The following is a 21,641-nucleotide window of genomic DNA, read 5'->3' on the forward strand; positions in this document are numbered from 1 at the left end:
ATAATGCTTTTTCGTAATTTTTGGCATATATATTTCTTGTTTTTAATTTAAAAAAAAGAAAATATTAAGAACAGAAAAATGAACACCCCAAGCTTGATCTCATTTCCCAGATGCAGAAACCCCTCTGTCTTCTCCCTGGGCTGAATTCCTGTAATATACACATGTATTTGTGAATGTGCAGTGGGATCTACTCTCAAAATGTGCAAATGAACCAACTTGCACGCTTATTTACATGTATTTGTGTATTAAAGAACTTAGGCTTTTTGCATTGCAGAGCCACATCAAGTTTGGGGTTACTTGTCTTTGGTCATTTTTTTTGATCTATTTTAAAAGCTGAACAGATCGAAGCCAGACGTTCTGTTCTGAATTTTAGTTATCAGTGCAATGATACTAATTAGGAGGTAAGGTTTCTATGGGAACATTGACTCGTAGGTATCTGAGACATAACCTTATAAATAGCAATTGAAAATATTCTACTGTGTGTCTCATGTGCCATGTCTTGGAGTTAACTTTGCTGTGAGTACCTTAACTGTTGAATTGCCTGAATTCTAATCCTTTATTTAATGCATTAATTTAATATTTCCATTTAATTTCTAAAGCATATTCATTTTAATAAGTGAACAAGATTACAGGTGGAGAACATTGGGCATAACTTTGCTGAAAGTTTAATTTTATGAATAGTAAATCCTATCCCTGATTGATCTTCCTGCAGATCAATGCTTCCAGTGCCACCTGCAGTTGGACCAGCTTTCAGCTTTGAGTTGGATGTGGAAGATGGAGAGGTGGAAAACTACGAGGTTGGTTTATGATGTGCAGATATGTTTGGGGAACAGTAGTTAACTTAAATGATGAATTTATATTGACTACCAATCTTTTTTTTGGGGGGGGGCCTTTTTAATAAATGTTATTCTGAAAATAGACTCTAGAAACACTACTTTACGCTTGTTGTACTGGATGTTAAAAACTAAGATGTTACGCTTTTTTATTTTGTTAATATTTCTTTTCAGAACCCTCCCAGACTACTAATCATTAATTGCTCAGCTTTTCATTCTAGATTTCACTTTTTTCTTGCATTTTAATTGATTTTTAAATATTTTACAGAAGTAAATGTCATGTAGTGCATTTTACATGACTTGCTAATCGATGTTAGCTTTACACATTAATGCTAATATTATAAGATGAATTCAGCTAAATGTGAAACATAATGCTTACAAAATTTCATCATGCACTTTGTTGCCTTAATATTAAGGGTACTGTCATAAGTAACAAATATGGAAAAAACACATACCAAGAAAGTTACAGGTTAAAAATCCTAACCTTTGAAATATGGAAATAAGATGTAAAAGTTGTGAACTGGAAGCGTATATAAATATGCAAATACCATTTCAGTTGATGCATTCTCTAATACAAATATTGATGTGAAAATAAAGCAGTAAACCATCATAGGGTGTGCGCTTAGATGGCCTGTTGGTTCAGGAAGTGCACTGATAACCTAATGTACAACTTGAAGTAGCGTATTGTTGTTAGAGTACAGCTTCGTTCTTTTTAAAACCATTCATCTATCTCAGTCCTGGCACTTGGGTTATAGTTCCTCCCAGCTAGCAGATGGACAGTGATATGTCTTAAGCTTTTCCTTTCTCTTCCCTCCCCTTCCTCCCTGCTCTCCCCCAGTTCCCTGAGCTTAGAAACCCACTTCTCCCTTTTTCTGTTCCCCAGGAACCTCGCTGCCTAATTAGTAACAGATGGTGGCCAGACAGCTACTTTAAGTTTTTGGCGACTTATTGAAACCGTCAGGCTGCAACTCTAGTGAAGTCTTTTGTTTGCTGCTTCCCCCCCCCCCCCCCCCCCAACAGAAGGTGAGAGTTGAAAGGGCAGCTGTGCTGAGGGGGAGAAGTGAGAGGGCAGTTAAAAGTTGTTTTCCCCTCATCTGCCTCTCCTTTCCAGCTCTTCCCACTGCCTGCCTCTCCTTTCCCTTGATCCATCACTTCTGTTCTGCGTGCTGCAGTGGTGCAGTATTTCCAGCTTGATATGTGCGAGCTCCACTGGAGCTGTTGCCGTGCAAGTTAAGAGATTGGATGATCTTGTGGTTAAGACAGTAGGCTGGACTCAGGAGATCCAGATTCAGCTTTCACTTCTGCCACATACTCCCTTTGTGAACAATTCACCTAATTTCTCTGTGCCTCAGTTACCCTGTTTGTGAAGCTCAGTTTGCTGCTTCCTCTCCTCCCAAGGGTATTGAAAATAAATCATTTACATGAGAGAAGTGAAGTGTTCTGATATTGTGCTCCATAGCAAAGCCTATACATGAATAAAAATATTCATAGAATCATAGAATATCAGGGTTGGAAGGGACCTCAGGAGTTCATCTAGTCCAACCCCCTGCTCAAAGCAGGACCAATCCCCAATTAAATCATCCCAGCCAGGGCTTTGTCAAGCCTGACCTTAAAAACTTCTAAGGAAGGAGATTCCACCACCTCCCTAGGTAATGCATTCCAGTGTTTCACCACCCTCCTAGTGAAAAAGTTTTTCCTAATATCCAACCTAAATCTCCCCCACTGCAACTTGAGACCATTACTCCTTGTTCTGTCATCTGCTACCACTGAGAACAGTCTAGATCCATCCTCTTTGGAACCCCCTTTCAGGTAGTTGAAAGCAGCTATCAAATCCCCCCTCATTCTTCTTTTCCGTATACTAAACATAACCCCAGTTCCCTCAGCTTCTCCTCATAAGTCATGTGTTCCAGTCCCCTAATCATTTTTGTTGCCCTCCGCTGGACTCTTTCCAATTTTTCCACATCCTTCTTGTAGTGTGGGGCCCAAAACTGGACACAGTACTCCAGATGAGGCCTCACCAGTGTCGAATAGAGGGGAACGATCACGTCCCTCGATCTGCTGGCAGTGCCCCTACTTACACATCCCAAAATGCCATCAGCCTTCTTGGCAACAAGGGCACACTGTTGACTCATATCCAGCTTCTCGTCCACTGTAACCCCTAGGTCCTTTTCTGCAGAACTGCTGCCGAGCCATTCGGTCCTTAGTCTGTAGTGGTGCATTGGATTCTTCCTTCCTAAGTGCAGGACTCTGTACTTCTCCTTGTTGAAGCTCATCAGATTTCTTTTGGCCCAATCCTCTAAATTGTCTAGGTCCCTATGTATCCTATCCCTACCCTCCAGCCTATCTACCTCTCCTCCCAGTTTAGCGTCATCTGCAAACTTGCTGAGGGTGCAATCCACACCATCCTCCGGATCATTTATGAAGATATTGAACAAAACCGGCCCCAGGACTGACCCCTGGGGTACTCCACTTGACGCCAGCTGCCAACTACACATGGAGCCATTGATCACTACCCGTTGAGCCCGACAATCTAGCCAGCTTTCTATCCACCTTACACTTCTTTAACTTGCTGGCAAGAATACTGTGGGAGACCGTGTCAAAAGCTTTGCGAAAGTCAAGGAAGAACACGTCCACCGCTTTCCCCTCATCCACAGAACCAGTTATCTCGTCATAGAAGGCAATTAGATTAGTCAGGCATGACTTGCCCTTGGTGAATCCATGCTGACTGTTCCTGATCACTTTCCTCTCCTCTAAGTGCTTCAGAATTGATTCCTTGAGGACCTGCTCCATGATTTTTCCAGGAACTGAGGTGAGGCTGACTGGCCTGTAGTTCCCAGGATCATCCTCCTTCCCTTTTTTAAAGATGGGCACTACATTAGTCTTTTTCCAGTCATCTGATACCTCCCCCGATCGCCATGAGTTTTCAAAGATAATGGCCAATGGCTCTGCAATCACATGCGCCAACTCCTTTGGCACTCTTGGATGCAACGCATCCGGCCCCATGGACTTGTGCACGTCCAGCTTTTCTAAATAGTCCCAAACCACTTCTTTCTCCACAGAGGGCTGGTCACCTCCTCTCCATGCTGTGCTGCCCAGTGCAGTAGTCTGGGAGCTGACCTTGTTAGGTGAAGACAGAGGCAAAAAAAGTATTGAGTACATTAGCTTTTTCCACATCCTCTGTCACTAGGTTGCCTCCCTCATTCAGTAAGGGGCCCACACTTTCCTTGACTTTCTTCTTGTTGCTAACATACCTGAAGAAACCCTTCTTGTTACTCTTAACATCTCTTGCTAGCTGCAACTCCAGGTGTGATTTGGCCTTCCTGATTTCACTCCTGCATGCCCGAGCAATATTTTTATACTCATCCCTGGTCATTTGTCCAATCTTCCACTTCTTGTAAGCTTCTTTTTGTGCTTAAGATCAGCAAGGATTTCACTGTTAAGCCAAGCTGGTTGCCTGCCATATTTACTATTCTTTCCACACATCGGGATGGTTTGTCCCTGTAACCTCAATAAGGATTCTTTAAAATCTTTACTGAAAGAGTCTGCCCAGTTCACTGTGACTTCATCATTCCTTGGAAGCTCAGCACATAATCTCCAGACCTGAACGCAGCTAGGCAAGAAGTGGGAGCCAGAGGTGTTGTCCCTTAAAACTATAGGTCAACCAGGTAGCAATATGAAGTCAGGTTGGGCAACTGTTTCCTCTGATTATTCATACTATTATTTCAGTTTTTTTCTGTCTAAAACAAAATATTTATCATTCTGTGAGCGCAGATGCAGGATGGATTAAGAACTGGGTCGTGAAGATTTAGATAACCCAAACAGAGCTTTCTTATACAGTTCAAAAAGTACTTACCTGGGAGCAAACTCTGAAATGAATGTTTTCCAAGAGCCTGTAATATAAGGGAAGGGGAGATAAAGATTCTCAATCCCTCTTGCTAGAACTTTGGATGAAACTGTATGGTGGGATAGTGACAACATTTTATGTCAAAAAAAATAAATTGCAGTTGCAGGGGAGCTGGAGCTCCTTTGAACAATGAGTGTAAAAAGCACAAACTCCTCTTTCTGCAGGCGCTGCTGAATTTGGCAGAACGATTGGGAGAAGCCAAACCACGAGGACTGACGAAAGCAGACATTGAACAGCTTCCATCTTACCGGTTCAATCCAAACAACCACCAGTCAGAACAGACTTTGTAAGTGCATTGCTTTGGCCTCTCAATTTAAAATGCATTATCGGTTATTTTGATCCTTCTAGGTTGGAGTCCATGGTAGCCAGTATTGTAACACAAGTGCTCAAAATGCACATCAAATGGTATGTGCCTTTTTAAATTTTCCAGCCCAGATAATAATTACCCTGACTTTGGAATTTGAGGTGTTTTAAGGTTTAAAATGATGAGTAGGTAAACTTGGAACAGTTTTTAAAAGTTGCTTGCTACATTAAAGGGACATCGTCAACTTGAAATTTACCCTATATCAAAAATAGTTTCAGGCACTGTCCCTACCTCTGAATGCCCTTGCCAGTTTTTGTGGTTTACACATTTTCCTATTAATCTGTTTATCTGTTCTATTTGGAAGACCACACAAACAAAAGGAGAAAATGATTATACATGGGAGGCAGTGAAAGTGACTATACACAAAGTGCTGTCAGATATATAAAGTAAACAAACTGGAAGGAAAAAAAATTGCCCTTTTTTCAGTCTTCTAGTTATAACAGTCTTGGGTATTACTTGTAATGAGAAGTAAGGAATAGATTTTCAGGTGGAAATGTGATTGTTTTTTGCTTTAAGTTGACGATGTTTCAACCATGATCTGTTTTTAAAAAAAAAAAAAAAAAAAAGACTGAACAGAAATATAAATTAAAGGGAGAATTTCTAAAAAGAAATAATCTGATCCAAAGTTCACACTTTTTTAAGAGGGGGGGAAAAAAAGTGGCAACTCATAATTAGCCTTTTTATATATATTAATATTTTAAAAAAACAAAAACCTATCCTAATATTAAAACTGAATGAAAAGTACTTAAGGGATTTGCACTGACTAATCTTCAGCAGCTCATTGCAAACTTCAATATTCTTATGAATCACTGTAACAAAATGTTGCTGGTGCTATTGATTGGAGTGGTGAAGATCCTGTGTGGTGGGAGCGTTAGCCCTTCCCTGTGCTGAGGTTTGAAGCCAAAGGTACACAGCATTGGATCAGCTTTGTTTACACTGGCACAGCCAGTCTACACTAGACGTTTGTTCCCATGCCGCTCCATCAGTGCAGCTGCTCCTACTAAAAACCCCACTGCAAGCACAACCTATAAGCTGTCTGTCTATAGAATGCCAATTTGTTGTTCGAATGACAAATAACTTCAAACTCTGCAATCTTTTTTTTAGGTGCGTAGTATGCATGTGTGATTTTGAGTCAAGGCAGCTACTTAGAGTCTTACCTTGTAACCACGAGTTCCATGCCAAGTGTGTCGATAAATGGCTTAAGGTAAAAAAAAAAAAAAAAAATCTGTTCCAGTGAGAATTTATAATGGCCTAGTTTGTAGTTGTACTTATTTGCAGTTGCATTTCATCTCTTGTGTCATCTCTTATTTTTCCTTTCTGATATTTAGGCTACAAAAGCCAACAGACTGAAAGGGCTGCCTCCTTTTGCAATAGCTTTATTTTCTAATAGTTGATGAAGGGAGATTATGTGAACTCTGTATCAAAACTAGTGTCATTAAAAAACTGACATGAAGAGAGTTATCTTGACCAACAAATTTAGTTCATTTTCAGTTGGACGTAACCATGCCTGTATTAATATAATTTTATGATAAAGTAGGAAAGTTTAAAGTAGAGTATGGGATTTGTGAGTAGTCCGAATACTGCTTCTGACTCTTACTTAAGCAGAATTGATATTAACTGAAAGTGAAAGTACCAAAAATCTTTCTAGCTCTTTATATAAATGTAAAGTCTGGGGGCAGGGAGAAAAATGCATAACTGGTCAAATTTCTCACCAAATTAAGGCTTTACACATGAGATAAGATATATATCTTCCAAAACAAGTTATTTTAAAAAATATGAAGAATCTAAAAGCAGGACAACACCATACAGAAGGTGCAAAGTGCGGGGTACAATTAGTTAGGTAGAAGATGATATACAGAGACAGATCTCTGCAAGCTGCATTATCCAGACCTACTGCCAGCAAGGTATGGTTTCCCATCTTGTCTCTCACATATTTTTAGTATTTTGTTCTATATGGATTCGTTTATTCTCTATTTTAATCTTTTCCATTATATATCTCTGGTTACAGCAACCCAATGAGAGAGGGAGAAATAAATATGAAATAATCATTAGAGAATAATACAGCCACTGTCTTATATTGTATCTGTTTTAAGATGCATTTTCTTTAAAAACATGGTGCAAGAGTCTAAGCAGTCTTGTTGCTTTGCTGATAGGTGCATTCTTAGATCATACACAGCTGAACATAGAGAGAGTACTACATTGGTAGGCTTCTGAGGGTCAAGAAAACAGCTGCTTTATCATGCTTACTGCAGAAAGCTTTAGTGTGGTAGTCAGTAGTAGTCTAGTTGATGAATCTACCTTCTCTTGGGTAATGAGTTCAATGCTAAACAAATGTGCATGAATAAGAGAGACTGGGATTTAGAGGCATGCTACTAGATCAGATACTCATGCTCTGAGATTGTGGAACGGGTGCCCTAAATTAAATTTAGGGCCAAACTTAACTTCAGGTAGTCTAAAGTTTTACAAAACCTAAGACCAGTAAAAATGTTTCCATACATTTATTTAAATTTCCAGTGGAAACCATTTGTATGCAGTAGATGTTCTGCAATATTCTAAACCCAAACATTGCAGCATTATGATAGTGTCTGAGAACTAGAAACTGAAGTATAAATTACTAATGTTTTTAGTAGCACACTGAGAAAAATGCAAAGAATAAGGATTGTTTTCAGATGTTTTTACTCAGGCTACGTCTACACTTGCAGATGGAAATACTGCACCACTGCCAGGATGCAGAACGCAGGTGATGGATGGATCAAAGGAAAGGAGAGGCAGGCAGTGGGAAGAGCTGGAAAGGAGAGGCAGATGAGGGGAAAACAACTTTTAACTGCCCTCTCACTTCTCCCCCTCAGCACAGCTGCCCTTTCAACTCTCACTTTCTGTTGGGGGAAAAAAAAAAGCAGCAAACAAAAGCCCTCACTAGAGTTGCAGCCTGACGGTTTCAATAAGTCGCCGAAAACTTAAAGTAGCTGTCTGGCCACCATCTGTTACTAATTAGGCAGCGAGGTTCTGAGGGCTCGCACATATCAGCCCTGAGAGACAGCAGCAGGGAAAACGCTGCCGTGTGTTCACACTATCAGCTCTGAGCGCAGTGGCATGGCCACATTAGCAGCTCTGGCAACGCCACAGAGAGCAGTGCATTTTGGTAACTATCCCAGTGTGCAAATGGCTGCAGTGTGCTGTGGAAGGGGTTTGCAATGCCTAATGGGGCAGGCCCAGCATCACATGATGCAGGTTTACCAATCCCATTGTTCCAGGGCATCCTACTAGATTGCCAGCTGCTTTTTCAAATGGGGGATGGCGTGTGACAGGGACTATGTTGTGTGTATGTGGGGGGAGAGACTGTGTGTTTTGGGGGCAGTGTGTCTCAGCTTGCTGTCTCGCAAGTTCAGACAGCGGCAGGGGGAAGGGGAAAACCCTGACATCAGACCTCACCCCTCTCTCTCACGCACACACGCCTGCCTCTGCATCAGGAGCTTTCCACAGTAATGGTTTGCTTTGTATCCTGGAGCAGATAAGCATGCCAGCTGTCAGAAATGGCGCTTTGAAAGGAGATATCTGCATGCCTGTAGGCAAGTTCAAAACAATGACGAGAGTGGCCACCTGTCTTCAAGGGATTATGGGATGTTTCTGGAGGCCAGTCACAGCACAGTAATGCAACACGTCGTCCACACTGACACCCCAGCGCTTCAACCAGGGTGCAGAAAGCTCTATGCTTCTCGTGGAGGTGGATTACCAGGGGCACTCCAGCCGCAGAGTCCAGGCGCTCTAAGTGCCTTGCCAGTGTGGACTCCTCAGGAGTTAGGGTGCCCAGGGCTGATTTAATGTGCTCCTACTTGCAAGTGTAGACAAGGCCTCAGTGATTGACAATTAACTGGAGATACTTAAGATGTTTGTGAGGACACTCACCATACATTCCATTCCACTCTTACCAGTCTCCATGCATTTGTAGCCTAGGCCACATGTGTGGGAGGTGTCCACACCAGCCTTTGCAAATGTGTTAAGTACTTCAGGTTAGATGGCAATTCAAAAGTCTAGTGAAGACAAAGCCCTAAGAAAACTGTATAGTGAAAAATCAGATTTTGGAAATGTTTCCAGTAGCAATGATGTAAGGTGATTTGTTTACTGTAGATAGGGCCCCACCAAATTCACAGCCGTGAAAAATGCGTCAGACAGTGAAATCTGGTCTCCCCCTGTGAAATCTGGTCTTTTGTGTGCTTTTACCCTATACTATACAGATTTCATGAGGAGACAAGAATTTCCCAAATTGGGGGTCCTGATGCAAAAGGGAGTCACGGGGGGCGGGGGGATCAAAAGGTTATTGTAGGGAGAGTTGTGGTACTGCAACTCTTACTTCTGCGCTGCTGCTGGTGGTGGAGATGCTTTCGGAGCTGGGCGGCTGGAGAGCGGCGGCTGCTGCTGGCCGGGAGCCCAGCTCTGAAGGCAGAGCCGCCGCCAGCAGCAGCGCAGAAGTAAGGGTGACATGCCCGGGCAGCAGCCACCACTCTCCAGCTGCCCACCGGTGGTAGTGCAGAAGTACGGGTAGCAGTCCTGCAGCCTCCCCATACAATAACCGTTTGACCCCGACTCCTCCCACAACTTCTTTTTGGGTCAGGATCCCTACATTTACAACACTGTGAAATTTCAGATTTAAATAGCTGAAATCATGAAATTTACAATTTTAAAAATCCTATGACCAAAAATTGACCAAGGTGGACTGTGAATTTGGTAGGGCCCTAACTATAGATAAGGGGATTTGATGATGGTATCCCTTAAACAACTTAAAAATCACTTCAATAGAAACTTTTGTACCTATTTTTGTTACTGGTAACATCTCAAGGTTGGTCTACATTAGAAAAATGTTACTAGTCAGTGTTGGTTAGGACTGTGATTTTTTTTTAATTATTATTATTATTATTATTATTTAAACCAGTCATTCTACTGGTATAGGCCTGAATATGGATGCAATTATACTGGTATAAAGATGTCTTATACCATTATAGTTTGTCACTTCCCAAACTGGAATAAGCTATACCAGTGGTATAAGCACTTTTATGTCAGTATAATTCCCTCAACACAGGGTGGAGGGATGTTGTCGCTTTAACTGTTCCAATATAATTAAAGCAGCAAACTTTTCTAGGGTAGAGAAGCCCCCAGGTGGTTATAACTGGAAGAGATCAAAAATTAAATATTTTCCTTTTGTCCATTTTATATTCTGTGTGCATTTGACAGCTTTCTTTGTACATTGTCAGTTTCACTGTGTTCTTCGAGTGATGATCCCTATTGTGTTCCACTGAGGGTTATACGCATGCACTTGGAGCCAGAGATTTTGAAAGTAGTAGTGTCCGTTGGTCCGCACATGCACCCTTGCTCCGCCTCATGGTTTCGTCCAAGGTGATAAAGGGCGGAGCGGACCGATGGCACCCCTCAGTTTTTCTCACCACCACATGGTTTGAGTCGGAGTTTCTACTGTTCTCTTGCCTCTTGTGACGCACTTGATTAAAAAAATAGTTTTATATTGTGTATAGTTAGTATGTTACTTTTTTGTAATAATTTTAGTGTTGTTAGTAGTAGTTTTTAGGATTTTAAGGACTTTGGAACTCTGTTTTACCGGTCGCCCCCCCCAGCCCCCATGCCTGGATACTGGATTATGCCAAAGATGTCGAGGTTCAAGATCTGCACCTCCTGCCCTATCTCACTTTCCACCAGTGACCAGCACCAGTGCTGCCTTTACAGCTTGGGAGAAGCCCCGGTTGCATACAGGTGCAGTATCTGCTTCTCCTTCCCAAGCCATACCCAGGACGGCTGGGCTCTCCGCCTCAAGAAGCACTCACGGAGGTTGTCATCAGGCTGCAGTCAGATCTAGGCCGGGGAACACCAACTCTCTCCTCCCCCTCCATACACCGGCCTGAGCAATCGGAGTGCGTCTCCTACCGCAGAGCACTATTCTGGTTCCGCTGGTACCAGTGCTATGGACCCTGTGCTGGGGCCTAGTTGTGAGGCAAGGAAGCATGCGCATAAGCATGGCAGTAAGCCTTTCTCCAGGCCCAAGTTCCAGCCATGCAGAGCTGGCATGTTCCAAGGCTCAGAAGCACAGTAAGAAGCCGCACAGAACATCTGATCTGCCCACCGAACTGCAAACTCCTTCCAGGTCAGCACTGCCAAAGTCAAGGGAGCCTTCGGTTCCTAGGCGGTTCTCCTTTTCAACTCCCATTCTGGCTCTGGTTCCGACTGCAGAGAGCGTGTCACTGACACTGGGGAGACTCGAGTCTGCCCCCGAGTCTCATGAACTCTTGCTTTGGCAGAGGTGAGGTCTCCACACCTTCAAGTGCTATTCCCTCCTAGGAGAGTATGCTTCCTCACATTAGACTTGCCTCTTTCAGGCCATGTTCCAGCCTGCTCCTCAACAGCTCCTGCAGTTCCAACAGCACCGTCATTTGAACCGGGCTCTGACTTCTCTGCATCAGAGAACTCGGACAGAAAGCAGGGTCCGCCCCTCCTCTATCGTCTGTATGCCTTCCCTAAGGTCCCGCTGACTCAACGGCAATACCCTCCCTTTGCCCAGCCCTGGCATCACTGGTATCCCACTCCTAGGGACTGTACACAACAACCACTGGATCCACCTGTTGGCCATACTGGGGGTGATGGCCGCAGTATCTGCCATTGGAATCTTCCCACTCTGCTTGTGAGGAGTCTCCAATCTCGCCCCTTTGATAGTCATCGAGCAGGTGTTCAGAACAACTATTGGAGGATGCACCACTTAGTCCAACTCCAATGGTACTGTCGGAACTGGAGTGATTGCCCTCGTCATCCCCTGATGCCATGGTGTCTTCGACTCCCTCTTTGTCCCTGGTTGACAACCGCCAATTTCAAGAACTGCTGCATGGGGTGGGGATTCCCTTTCACATCCCACTGGAGGAAGTACAAGACAAGCATCACCAGCTTCTTGACATCGTACACGCCTCAGTACTGGCCAGAGTGGCTCTACCGATCAGTGATGCCATTCTTCAACCAGAACGGACTGTATGGCACACTCCAGCTAGCTGCAAACCCATTCTCAACGGGCGGAAAAGCGATACTATGTGCCTCTGAAGGGGTCTAATTTTCTCTTCTCTTGCTCCTCAGCCAGTTCCCTCTGTTATTCAGGCAGCAGTGGAACAGGCTCAGCAGCAACACGCATGCTCCACCCCGGCAGACAAGAAAGGCAAGTGACTGGACCTTCTAGGTTGTAAGTTCTTCTCCTCTGTTAGCATACAATTCCGCATTTCCAATTACTTGGCTCTGTTCATCAAGTACTGCTTCCTTACCTACAGCAAGCTGGCGGATTTCACAGACAAACTGCCCCGGCAGGATCAAGCTCGCTTCCAGGCTGTCCTACAGGAGGGGAAATTGGTTGTGAGAACAACACTCCCGGCTGCAGTGGATGTGGTGGATACTTTCTTCGTGCACAATGGCTACAGGGATCGTCATGCACAGGGAGTCCAGTTTCCCAAGGGAAGTCTAGACCACCATAAAGGGTCTCTCTTTCGTTGAGTCTCATCTCTTCAATCAGAACACTGATTGACACCCTCAAAGACGCCAGGGCCACTCTGCGATCACTAAGTATCTACACACAATCACTCAAATGCAAATTTTACAGCCTACCTCTGACGCAGCAATGTAGAGCTCCCCAGTTCTTCCTCCAGCAGACTTACGAGTCTCCTTGCAAATGGCAGAAGACCCATTGAGCTGTCATCCTGGTTCATCTTCACAACCTTCAGCGTCTCAGAGTTAATCTTTGCAGAAGAATTATTTCGGTGTGCAACCAGAGAGCCATCAACTACCCTGTCTCACATTGTGCACCCGACCCACCCCCTTCTGGGGGCATCTAGCACTCTTTTTACCAGCTTGGTGTGTTGTAACAGACAAGTGGGTCCTGGATGTCCTTCAGCATGGCTATACAGTTGAGTTCGCAACACCACCTCACCCACATCCTCTGCCCCGGCCCTGCCTCAGGAACCATTTTCACAACAGTATCCTTGCCCAGGAAGTGGACTCCCTATTGCAGAGAGGAGCGATAGAACCTGCAGTGTATCAGGGCAGTGGGTTCTATTCCACCTATTTCCTGGTCCCCAAGAAGAAGTGTGGGTGAAGGCTGATCTTAGACCTCGACCATCTCAACCATTCCATATGCAAGCCAAAGTTTCGTATGGTCACCCTAGCAACCAGCATGCCTTCCTAAGAAGGAGTCATGTGGTGTATGGCTCTTGATATGCGAAATGCTTTCACATGGATATCCATCTTGCCCACAGTTGTTTCCTGAATTCACAGACTGCCTTCGTCGCTTCCAATACATCTACCGTTTGGACTCAACACTGCTCCACAAGTTTTCACCAAGGTTTTCTCGGTAGTGGCGGCCCACGTCTGGTGTGAAGGGGTCCTTACATTCCCTTATCTTGACAATTGGCTGCTGGCAGTGAGATCAAAAAAGAGAAGCTTGAGCCTTGACCTCCATGCTGCTCACACTCCTCTCCTCCCTGGGGATTAGTGTACATGTCGATAAATCAACTTGGGATTCCACACAATTCCTAGAATTAGTTGGGCCCACATGAGCGCGATCTCGGCACATGCCTACCTGCCAGAGGACAGGTTCCAAACCCTACAAGAGCAATTTCCATGGTGCTCTCCAGTCTTTCTGTTCTGGCCAGGACTTGCCTTTCTGTTCTTGGCCACCTGGTGGCTTGCACGTATGTGACTGCCTTGGCCCATCTCTGCTTCGGCTGTCTACAACTGTGGTTTCAGAGAGTCTGTTCCCCCACGTGCCATACCATGGACTTTCTGCTGTGGGTTCCCAACGATATCTCTTCCCTCCAGTGGTGGATGGACTCAGGCCGGGTCTACACTGGGATGCCATTCTTTTTGCCCTCCCCATGAACAACAATCATCATGGATGTGTTGCTTGTCGGATAGGGCGCCCACATGAGTGAGCACATTGATTCAGGGAACCTGGACTGGTCAGGAATTTCAGATCCACATCAACATCCTGGAACTTCTGGCAGCATTCCTCTTATCCATCTATTCCAGTCACGTTCTCACCATGTTGGACAACACCACCATCACAGTTTACTACATCAACAAGCAAGGCGGCATGAGGTCGCCCGTGTTTTGCGTGGAGGCTGTTTGGGATTGAAAAGCCCAACCTGAGTGCACCTGGGTGACTCAGAAATCAGAAGACAATGAAAAAGAACCCACATTATTTTTTCCAAATCCCATGATTAAGCCACTCATAGTATTTTTTTAGGCCTGATTCCTGATTGTTGAACACTTGGGTTTGGCAATACTGTGTGTTATATTTTTAAAATCCCAAACCATAAGTAAATAATTGTAATCCATCTTGGTTCTGGTGACATTATCAAAACTTCTGTTTTTGTTACAAGGCTTTCACAAAAAGCCCTTAGGTAGAACTACTCAGTTTTAAATAAACAGTATTTAGAAGATCTCATTAGAAAGTTTCTTTAGAATAATTTTGAGGAAGGTTACAGTACATCATTTAATGGTATGTGCATGCTTATGTTTGAGAAAATTAATTTGCCTCAAGTAACTGCACATTAAGTGAAGTTTCCATTCATGACCTGCACTTCAGTATGCACATCCAGTTCCTACTTAAACCATTGAGAGTGATGTTCAAATAAGGAGAAAGGGGACTAAATTCCATGAAATATATGCATTTAACTGATTCATTATGGTAGAGAATCCTAAAACATGGGAAAATGCTCTACTGTTAAAATTTGTAGAGCTGTTAATATAGCATTACAGGAACATGAGTAATTTGACTTAATTTGATATTAAGATGTTAGTTATTGTTTATTTAGTCTGGTTTTGTGGATTAGTTTTCTATAATTTGCTTTCAGTAAACTACAGTATATTGATACTACCACTAGATGTCCTATATAATACTACAAATAGCTAACACTGAAATATAATCTTGATGAGTGTATCTGTTCAGCTCTCAAACAATATAATCTAGGAAAAGATGACCGTTTTATTCTAAATTAGATGGATTAGTTGCATTATATCTAGAATAGAAGAGTGCAGAACAGATACTTGCTCTGCTAAGCTTAAAACCTCTATTGACATAGCTGTGTCAGTCAAGGTTGTGAAAAAAAACCTCTCCAGTGACAGTGATGCCAGCAAGACCCTCAATATAGAGAAAGATGCCAGCACAAAATGTAAAAGGGGAGGTGGTGTTCCCACATTGACAGGGAAAACTCCTCTGTTGGTATAGGCGGCATCTATGCTAAGGGACTGGGCTGACATAGGCTCTGCAGTGTACACATAGCCAAAGGTAAGGTGACTGAATTCCCTCAAATGGTTATGAAACCATAATGATGCAGGAAGAAGTGCACTTGGGTTTTGTGTCTTCAGTTTGCAGCACCGTTCCTCATTTCCCCCTAAAATGTCAATGACACTCTGATGCAAGAAGGTGTAGGACAATAATGGTTACTTACAAATGTGATGAAGAGAAAAAATATATATATTCATTTTTGGTTGCACTAAGAAACTGGAACATTTTTCTACTAATTGTGAAAATACTCAAAACTTGATCACTGTATAGACATTATTGAAAGTCCAACAGTTCACTAATCATCAACACTGCTGCTTTGATTAAAACCTTAGCGCACCTGTCTAAATACTGTAGTTCAAATTGCAAATATCAAATTGGAGGAGTCTGGGAGTCTTGTATCCCTTTTTAGGGAAGATTTTAATTGCAAATGTGATCTGCAGAGTATTTTTGAAATATTGGCTTGCCTCTTTGTAAAGACAGCCTGAAAGTGTTTATCCCTTCATTGTTAAAATTTTTTTAGCAGTATCAGGAATGTGAGTCTGATCAGTGATGAGCTGCTAAAATCTTAATAACTGGTTCCTGCCTCACCCCATGAGGGGGTTGTGGCCCACCCCCGAGACCCCTGCCCCATCCACCCCACTCCCCGTCCCCTGAGTGCCCCCAGAACCGGGCAGGGGGGTCTTGTGGGCCACTGTAGTGGGTGCCCACCCCGCCCCTGAGAGCCAGAGGGACCTGCTGGGGGGCAAGGTGGGGAGTCCTGGCAGTGCTTACCTGGGGTGGCTCCCGGGAAGCATCCAGCAGGTCCCTCTGGCTCCTAAGGGTGGAGCAGCATAGCTAGGGGGGGAGCAGGCGCTCCCCCCACTGATCACATCAAAAGTGGTGCTTAGGCACTGACTCCATGGGTGCTCCAAGGCTGGAGCACCCACACTGGCAGCTCCCTGCCCGGCCCCAGCTCACCTCACCTCCGCTCTGCCGCCTCCTCTGAATGCACCGCCCCGCTCTGCTTCTCCGCGCCGCCCCCCCCCCCCCCCAGCTTCCCACAAACCAGCTGTTCGCGCGGGAAGCCCGGGAGAGCTGAGAAGCAAGCGGTGGCTACGTGCTCAGGCCCAGGGAGGCAGAGCGGAGGTGAACTGGGGCGGGGAGCGGTTTTCCTGCCCCTTCCACCCCCCTGGGTTACCTGCTGCTGTGCGGGCGGCCCTCCTCGCCCCCCCCGCCGCCGCCGCCCCAGCTCACCTCCCCGGGCCTGAGCACAAAGCCGCTGCCTGCTTCTCAGCCCTCCCAGGCTTCCTGTGCGAACAGCTGATTCGCGGGAAGCCTGGGGTGGAGGGGAGCAGAGCGGGGCGGCGGGTTCGGGGAGGAGGCGGAGAGGAGGTGAGCTGGGGGCGGGGTGGGGAGGGGAGCTGCCAGTGGGTGCTTTGCACCCACCAAATTTTCCCTGTGGGTGCTCCAACGCCTAAGGTGCCATTTTTGGCCAGTTAAATTTAGAAGCCCTTTTAGAACCGGTTGTCCCACGAAGGGCTTCTAAATTTAACAACCGGTTCCAGCGAACCAGTGCAAACCGGCTCCAGCTCACCACTGAGTCTGATCTTCCCTGATTTTGCTGGGGGTGGGTGTTGCAGAAAATGTGCACTTAGGGTATGTCTGCATAGCTGTGGCAGCGATTTTCAGACTCCCGGTCTGCAGACTCAGGTGCTCTCTGCAGTGCTCAAAACAGCTGTGTAGGGCTTCGGGCTCTGAAGCGCATCCCTCACCCCAGGCTTCAGAGTCCAACCTCCAGCCGGAGCCCAAATGTATACACAGCTGTTTTTAGCACTGTAGACCAGGGCTCTAAGACTCACTGCCCCAGAGGGTTTTGGTTTGCTATTGTGCCATGTAGATATGCCCTGTGAGCACTCTCTCCTTAATTGAAGGGTGGCAGCACTCATTCTTGAACAGACATCTTTTTACATATAGTTCTGCATACTGTGTTCAATAGATGTTGTTAAAACCAGTCTAACTAAAACTTCTTTCTCTTCCCATCTGCTCAGCTTTCAGTGTCTTGTGATGGCATAATGTCATCATTCTCCATAATTCTTCTAGAAAATTCTCATCTCTCACAATTTGTGGGTGTTTAAAAAAAAAAAGTCAAAATTTTAAGTTGACAGACCTCTCAGGCCACCTTCACACATAATAAAGAAGCCAAAAAGGGCACAAACCCAGTTTATGTTCCTGTTGTGATTCCATTTTGGATTAGCACATGCCTGTTGTATAGTGTTGTATAAATAAGCATCCTTGTCAATGCACTAAACCTTGTTTTACTTTTGTTTCATAGGCAAATCGTACCTGCCCAATTTGTAGAGCTGATGCTTCAGAAGTGCATCGTGATTCAGAATGACCAATCTAAGAGCACAATTCTAGTTTGGGTGTTCCTAGTCACATGTATAGACGAACTATCCATCGAACTTACCCGTGTGGCTGCCAGCCTTCCCTTTACACGAAAGGGTCAATGGACCTTTTTTTGCACTGTGTGATTTAATCAATTATAAAGCTTATAATTAGTCTTCACAATTATGGGATTGTTATACTAACCGTGTGATTGGAACTCCAAAGATTTTATTTTCTTTAGCTTAATTTTGTGCGTGCACTAACATTCCCTGGTTTTTGTGTGATCGTTCCGAGTGTTGCTGCGAGGTTACCGTGGACGTGATCTTCTAGCATGTGCTTTTATAAGACGTGGTAGCTCCAAGCAATTATAGCAATCTACCTTCCATAGAGCCTTCAGATACTGTGAGTGGGAACGAATGGTGTGGGTGGGAGTACGCATCTGCACACGAGAGTGTGTGTGGGGTGTGCTAATGAGTGTGTGTGTGCGCGCGTACGTCTGAGAACCTGTATACCAGCATGTACTGAGAACGTGTGTGAGTAGTATGTATTATGCTGCAATGTATAATCTTGTGTGTTATTTAAACAGTACTAGTACTGTACACTGGTTTCTTTCCTTGTGTTTGCAGTTGCACACTGAATGCTAAGGGTGCAGCAATTATAGGCATTTAATATTTCCTCCCCTATGTACTTAATGGTATAAAAAGACCTTTTAACTTTTATTCAGACACCTGTTATTGCTTCCCCTTCACTGGCGGTTGTAAGTGTACCACTAAAGAGTGCGTTGATTGCGCCATACATGATTCATCTTATTTTTAGCTCATGTCATAAAATCCAAATTTGACATTTGCTGATTTACTGCTAATTTATCAATAGTTGCAGTATCGCACAAAATCAGTTAGCAATATTAACATTGTCAATTGATCATTTGAATGTTGATGTTTTTCTGTTTTCCTTTTTAATTCCTCTGGCCAGTCTGAATTATGTTCAGTTGATTTCAGAATAGAGGTCAGGTCTGAAGATGCTGAAGTAACATATTCCTCTCCATATGCAGAAGCTGAAAGGACATTGAGAGTCTTGTGCAACAGCTCTTCACATTGTTGGCCATTGTACTTGCTAAGTACATAATCTTTTAGCTTATAAACTTTGGCTTTAACTCATTTATGTTCTTTTTCACGTATAAGGGAGTTTGTGTAAGTGGAAGAGAGGCTACCTTTTTAGTCCTGCAACTTTATGAACAAAATATAATTCTTAGCATTTGCTCAGAGTGGAAGAACTTCTAACTTTGTCCTTGTACCACAGTAAGTTTTTGTGGTCATTCACTGCCTGGTTCAGATGGCATCAGATGCTTCTTCTACCCTTCCCTACTAGGTAGTGAGCTTTTGCATGAATAAAAAACTCCTTTGGTTTTTCTGTTAGTAGCCAGAATATTCACATTATGAGAAGAGTGTGTTAGTACACAATCAGGAACAAATAATGCTGTGAAACAGGAGTTAACCTCCATTCAGCTGCCCTGCGAATGTTATAGCTGGATTATTGAAAAATTGGCTTTGTTTAACATTTCAGACTGTTAAAGGTTTTAAAATTTGTTCTTCAGTAAAATATTTAGGTCTACGTATACCATAGTTATTGAAGAGATGCTCTGTTCTGCATCACTGTGCTTTCTCCTAAACTTTGCGTCATTACTTTGGTTGCAATAGCACAAGTGGCACAATTAGCAATATTGCTGTAACTTGCTGCCAGTCTCAGCTTTAAGTTTGTGTCATTTCTGATGCTTTTGTGTGCTGCTATGCTTTAGTATCAGTTATATTTTCAGACAGTGTTACATGTTCTCCATGCTGCTTGCCCTTCTTTGAAGGCTCTACAGACCAATCACAGCTTGTGGTTCAGTAAAACAAAATGAAAGCACAATTTTGCCCATGTTTCAGATGCTATTGCCTCTGTTTAGTTACACAAGTAGAACGAAAAACTTGCTTGTCTGTCCATATGTCAGTACCTAACACTAAGTAAATCAAAATTATTACAAAATATACAGTGTACAACAACTTTAAAATGTTCGTTTTCCCCTGGATGTGCTAAGGAATGGAACTGTCACAACATGTCACCAAACAAGTTAAATCACATATAGTAAACTTTATTTTTTTAACGAATGAAATCATGTGTTTAACAAGAAGTGTATGCCACACATCTTATAATACTTAGGGTCTTTTATATAGCTGCAAAAAACTTTCTACCTGTACAGATCTAACCATAACAAACCCTACTACACTCAGTATTCACTTCGTTGAAGCATGGAAATAAGGCACTTTTCTAAGTTAGATAGAAACGCATAATTAACAAGGCATATTTTACTAATACTGAGGTAAAGTAGTCCTCTTTCCTGAATTGGAGAAATCTTGATATGTAATGGCCCTCTTTCCCAGTAAAGTTCTGTGATGCAGTTGGAGAGTTAGGAGGCAGTAGGGTCTAATTTGGTAATATACTGAATTTAATCGTTGCACTCTTGTGGCTGATCTCTTCTGGAATGTTTTTCGTTTGCATGGGACTCTTGCAGATGTGTGCAGACTTGCTTCCTGTGGTTAGTGTGTATAAAAAGCACACATGCATGTGTTCTGAACCAGCTCAGACTGGCTACAACAGACTCCATTGTTGTGGCTGTCATGTCAAAAGAGGAGGGGAAGGGGATTCATGCTCAGCCTTTACTGCCATGTGTTATGCACATTTGTGTCTAAGTCCACAGCCTGCAATGGTGCCTGGCAGCACCAGAATACAGTAAAAGGGTTATGTTGATTGCCTCCTCCCTTCCACCTCCCCCCCCCCTTCCCACCTCCCTTCTAAAAACAACAAACTGTTGGCTTTACCATGTTGGCACTGCTGTTTTTGCATGAATTGTCAACTTAATTTGACTTCGTTCTGGTTTTTAATGGATACCAAGGCCTACAGATCTCTCCAAGGTCTCATTTTGTGGGTTTCTTTACAGAAAGCTTTTTGTGCAAAGTAATTTTTTTTGTTGTATACAGTTTTTGTACAGTCTCTTGAATGTGATTTTCTCAACTGTTAACATTTACACTTTTTGTAATACTTGGAATGGCGGGATCTACCAATGTGTTGGGTTTTTTTTAAACTTACTGAAAATGCATTTTTGACTGAGTTATCTCTAGGCCTTAATAAAAGAGCTGTGTTTTTTCCCCCTTTGGTACATTCAGTTACCTCATTTTGCTATTTGTGTTTCAGATTTGCTAATGATTATGAAAGCTTATGGGTTTTGTTGGAATCATATTTTGTCGAGTGTTTTCTTTAAATCATACTCTATTGTATCAGTTAACATGTAGTTTTAAATGTATTATAAATATCTGTAACCAAATCATTTGAAGGCTTGATAAATTTTTAACAAAATTTGTACATTTTTTATGAGAGTTACTAGTAATGCTTTACTAAGTAGTGCAATGAATTTTTATTTTTAATCCCTGTGCCCAATTTTGGAGTTGAGAGAGTTGTTCAGTAATAAATGTATGATGTACACTTAGTTTTGTCCTGCCTCTTGTTCTCCTGTTTGGGGTACATTGTTTACTCTTCTTAGTCTCCATATTTCTATTTTATTGTAAAACTTTAGAGCTGTACCACTTTGCAACTGGAATTAGTTTTTTGTTTTTTTGTTTTTCTGAGTAATGCTCTTCATATGTAAACCAAGAATTTATTTTCTTTCAGACAAAAAAATCAATATTTGGTTAACGTGTCTGCTTTTAGAACTCGCAGGAAGACAAGTTCAGAGAGCTGTAGTATATCCTTTTAAAAAATATTAAAGGTATTTTCAGCAGCATTGTCCTACATTAAATGAATGTGCAAATATGTATAATT

The 21,641-nt window shown here is 43.2% G+C and overlaps 1 protein-coding gene across 7 annotated transcripts in view; it reads left to right on the forward strand.

Annotated features, from left to right (window-relative positions):
- RNF38 (ring finger protein 38) overlaps nucleotides 1–21,641 on the forward strand; it is a 196,379-nt gene extending 174,738 nt beyond the window's left edge. For 4 of the 7 annotated variants that reach the window (XM_073345754.2, XM_073345751.2, XM_073345756.2 and 1 more), the window contains 3 exons: nucleotides 713–797; nucleotides 4,902–5,023; nucleotides 17,734–21,641. In XM_073345754.2, coding sequence (XP_073201855.1) covers nucleotides 713–797; nucleotides 4,902–5,023; nucleotides 17,734–17,932 — 406 coding nt within the window. In that variant the 3' untranslated portion in view covers nucleotides 17,933–21,641. Of the gene's footprint in view, nucleotides 1–712; nucleotides 798–4,901; nucleotides 5,024–6,205; nucleotides 6,306–6,429; nucleotides 7,006–17,733 lie in introns of all 7 variants that reach the window. The other 3 variants (XR_012159143.2, XM_073345753.2, XM_073345755.2) reach the window with 3 other exon arrangements.

Source organism: Lepidochelys kempii, chromosome 5, assembly GCF_965140285.1.
Source record: "Lepidochelys kempii isolate rLepKem1 chromosome 5, rLepKem1.hap1, whole genome shotgun sequence".
In the NCBI taxonomy this organism is placed as follows: Eukaryota; Metazoa; Chordata; order Testudines; family Cheloniidae; genus Lepidochelys; species Lepidochelys kempii.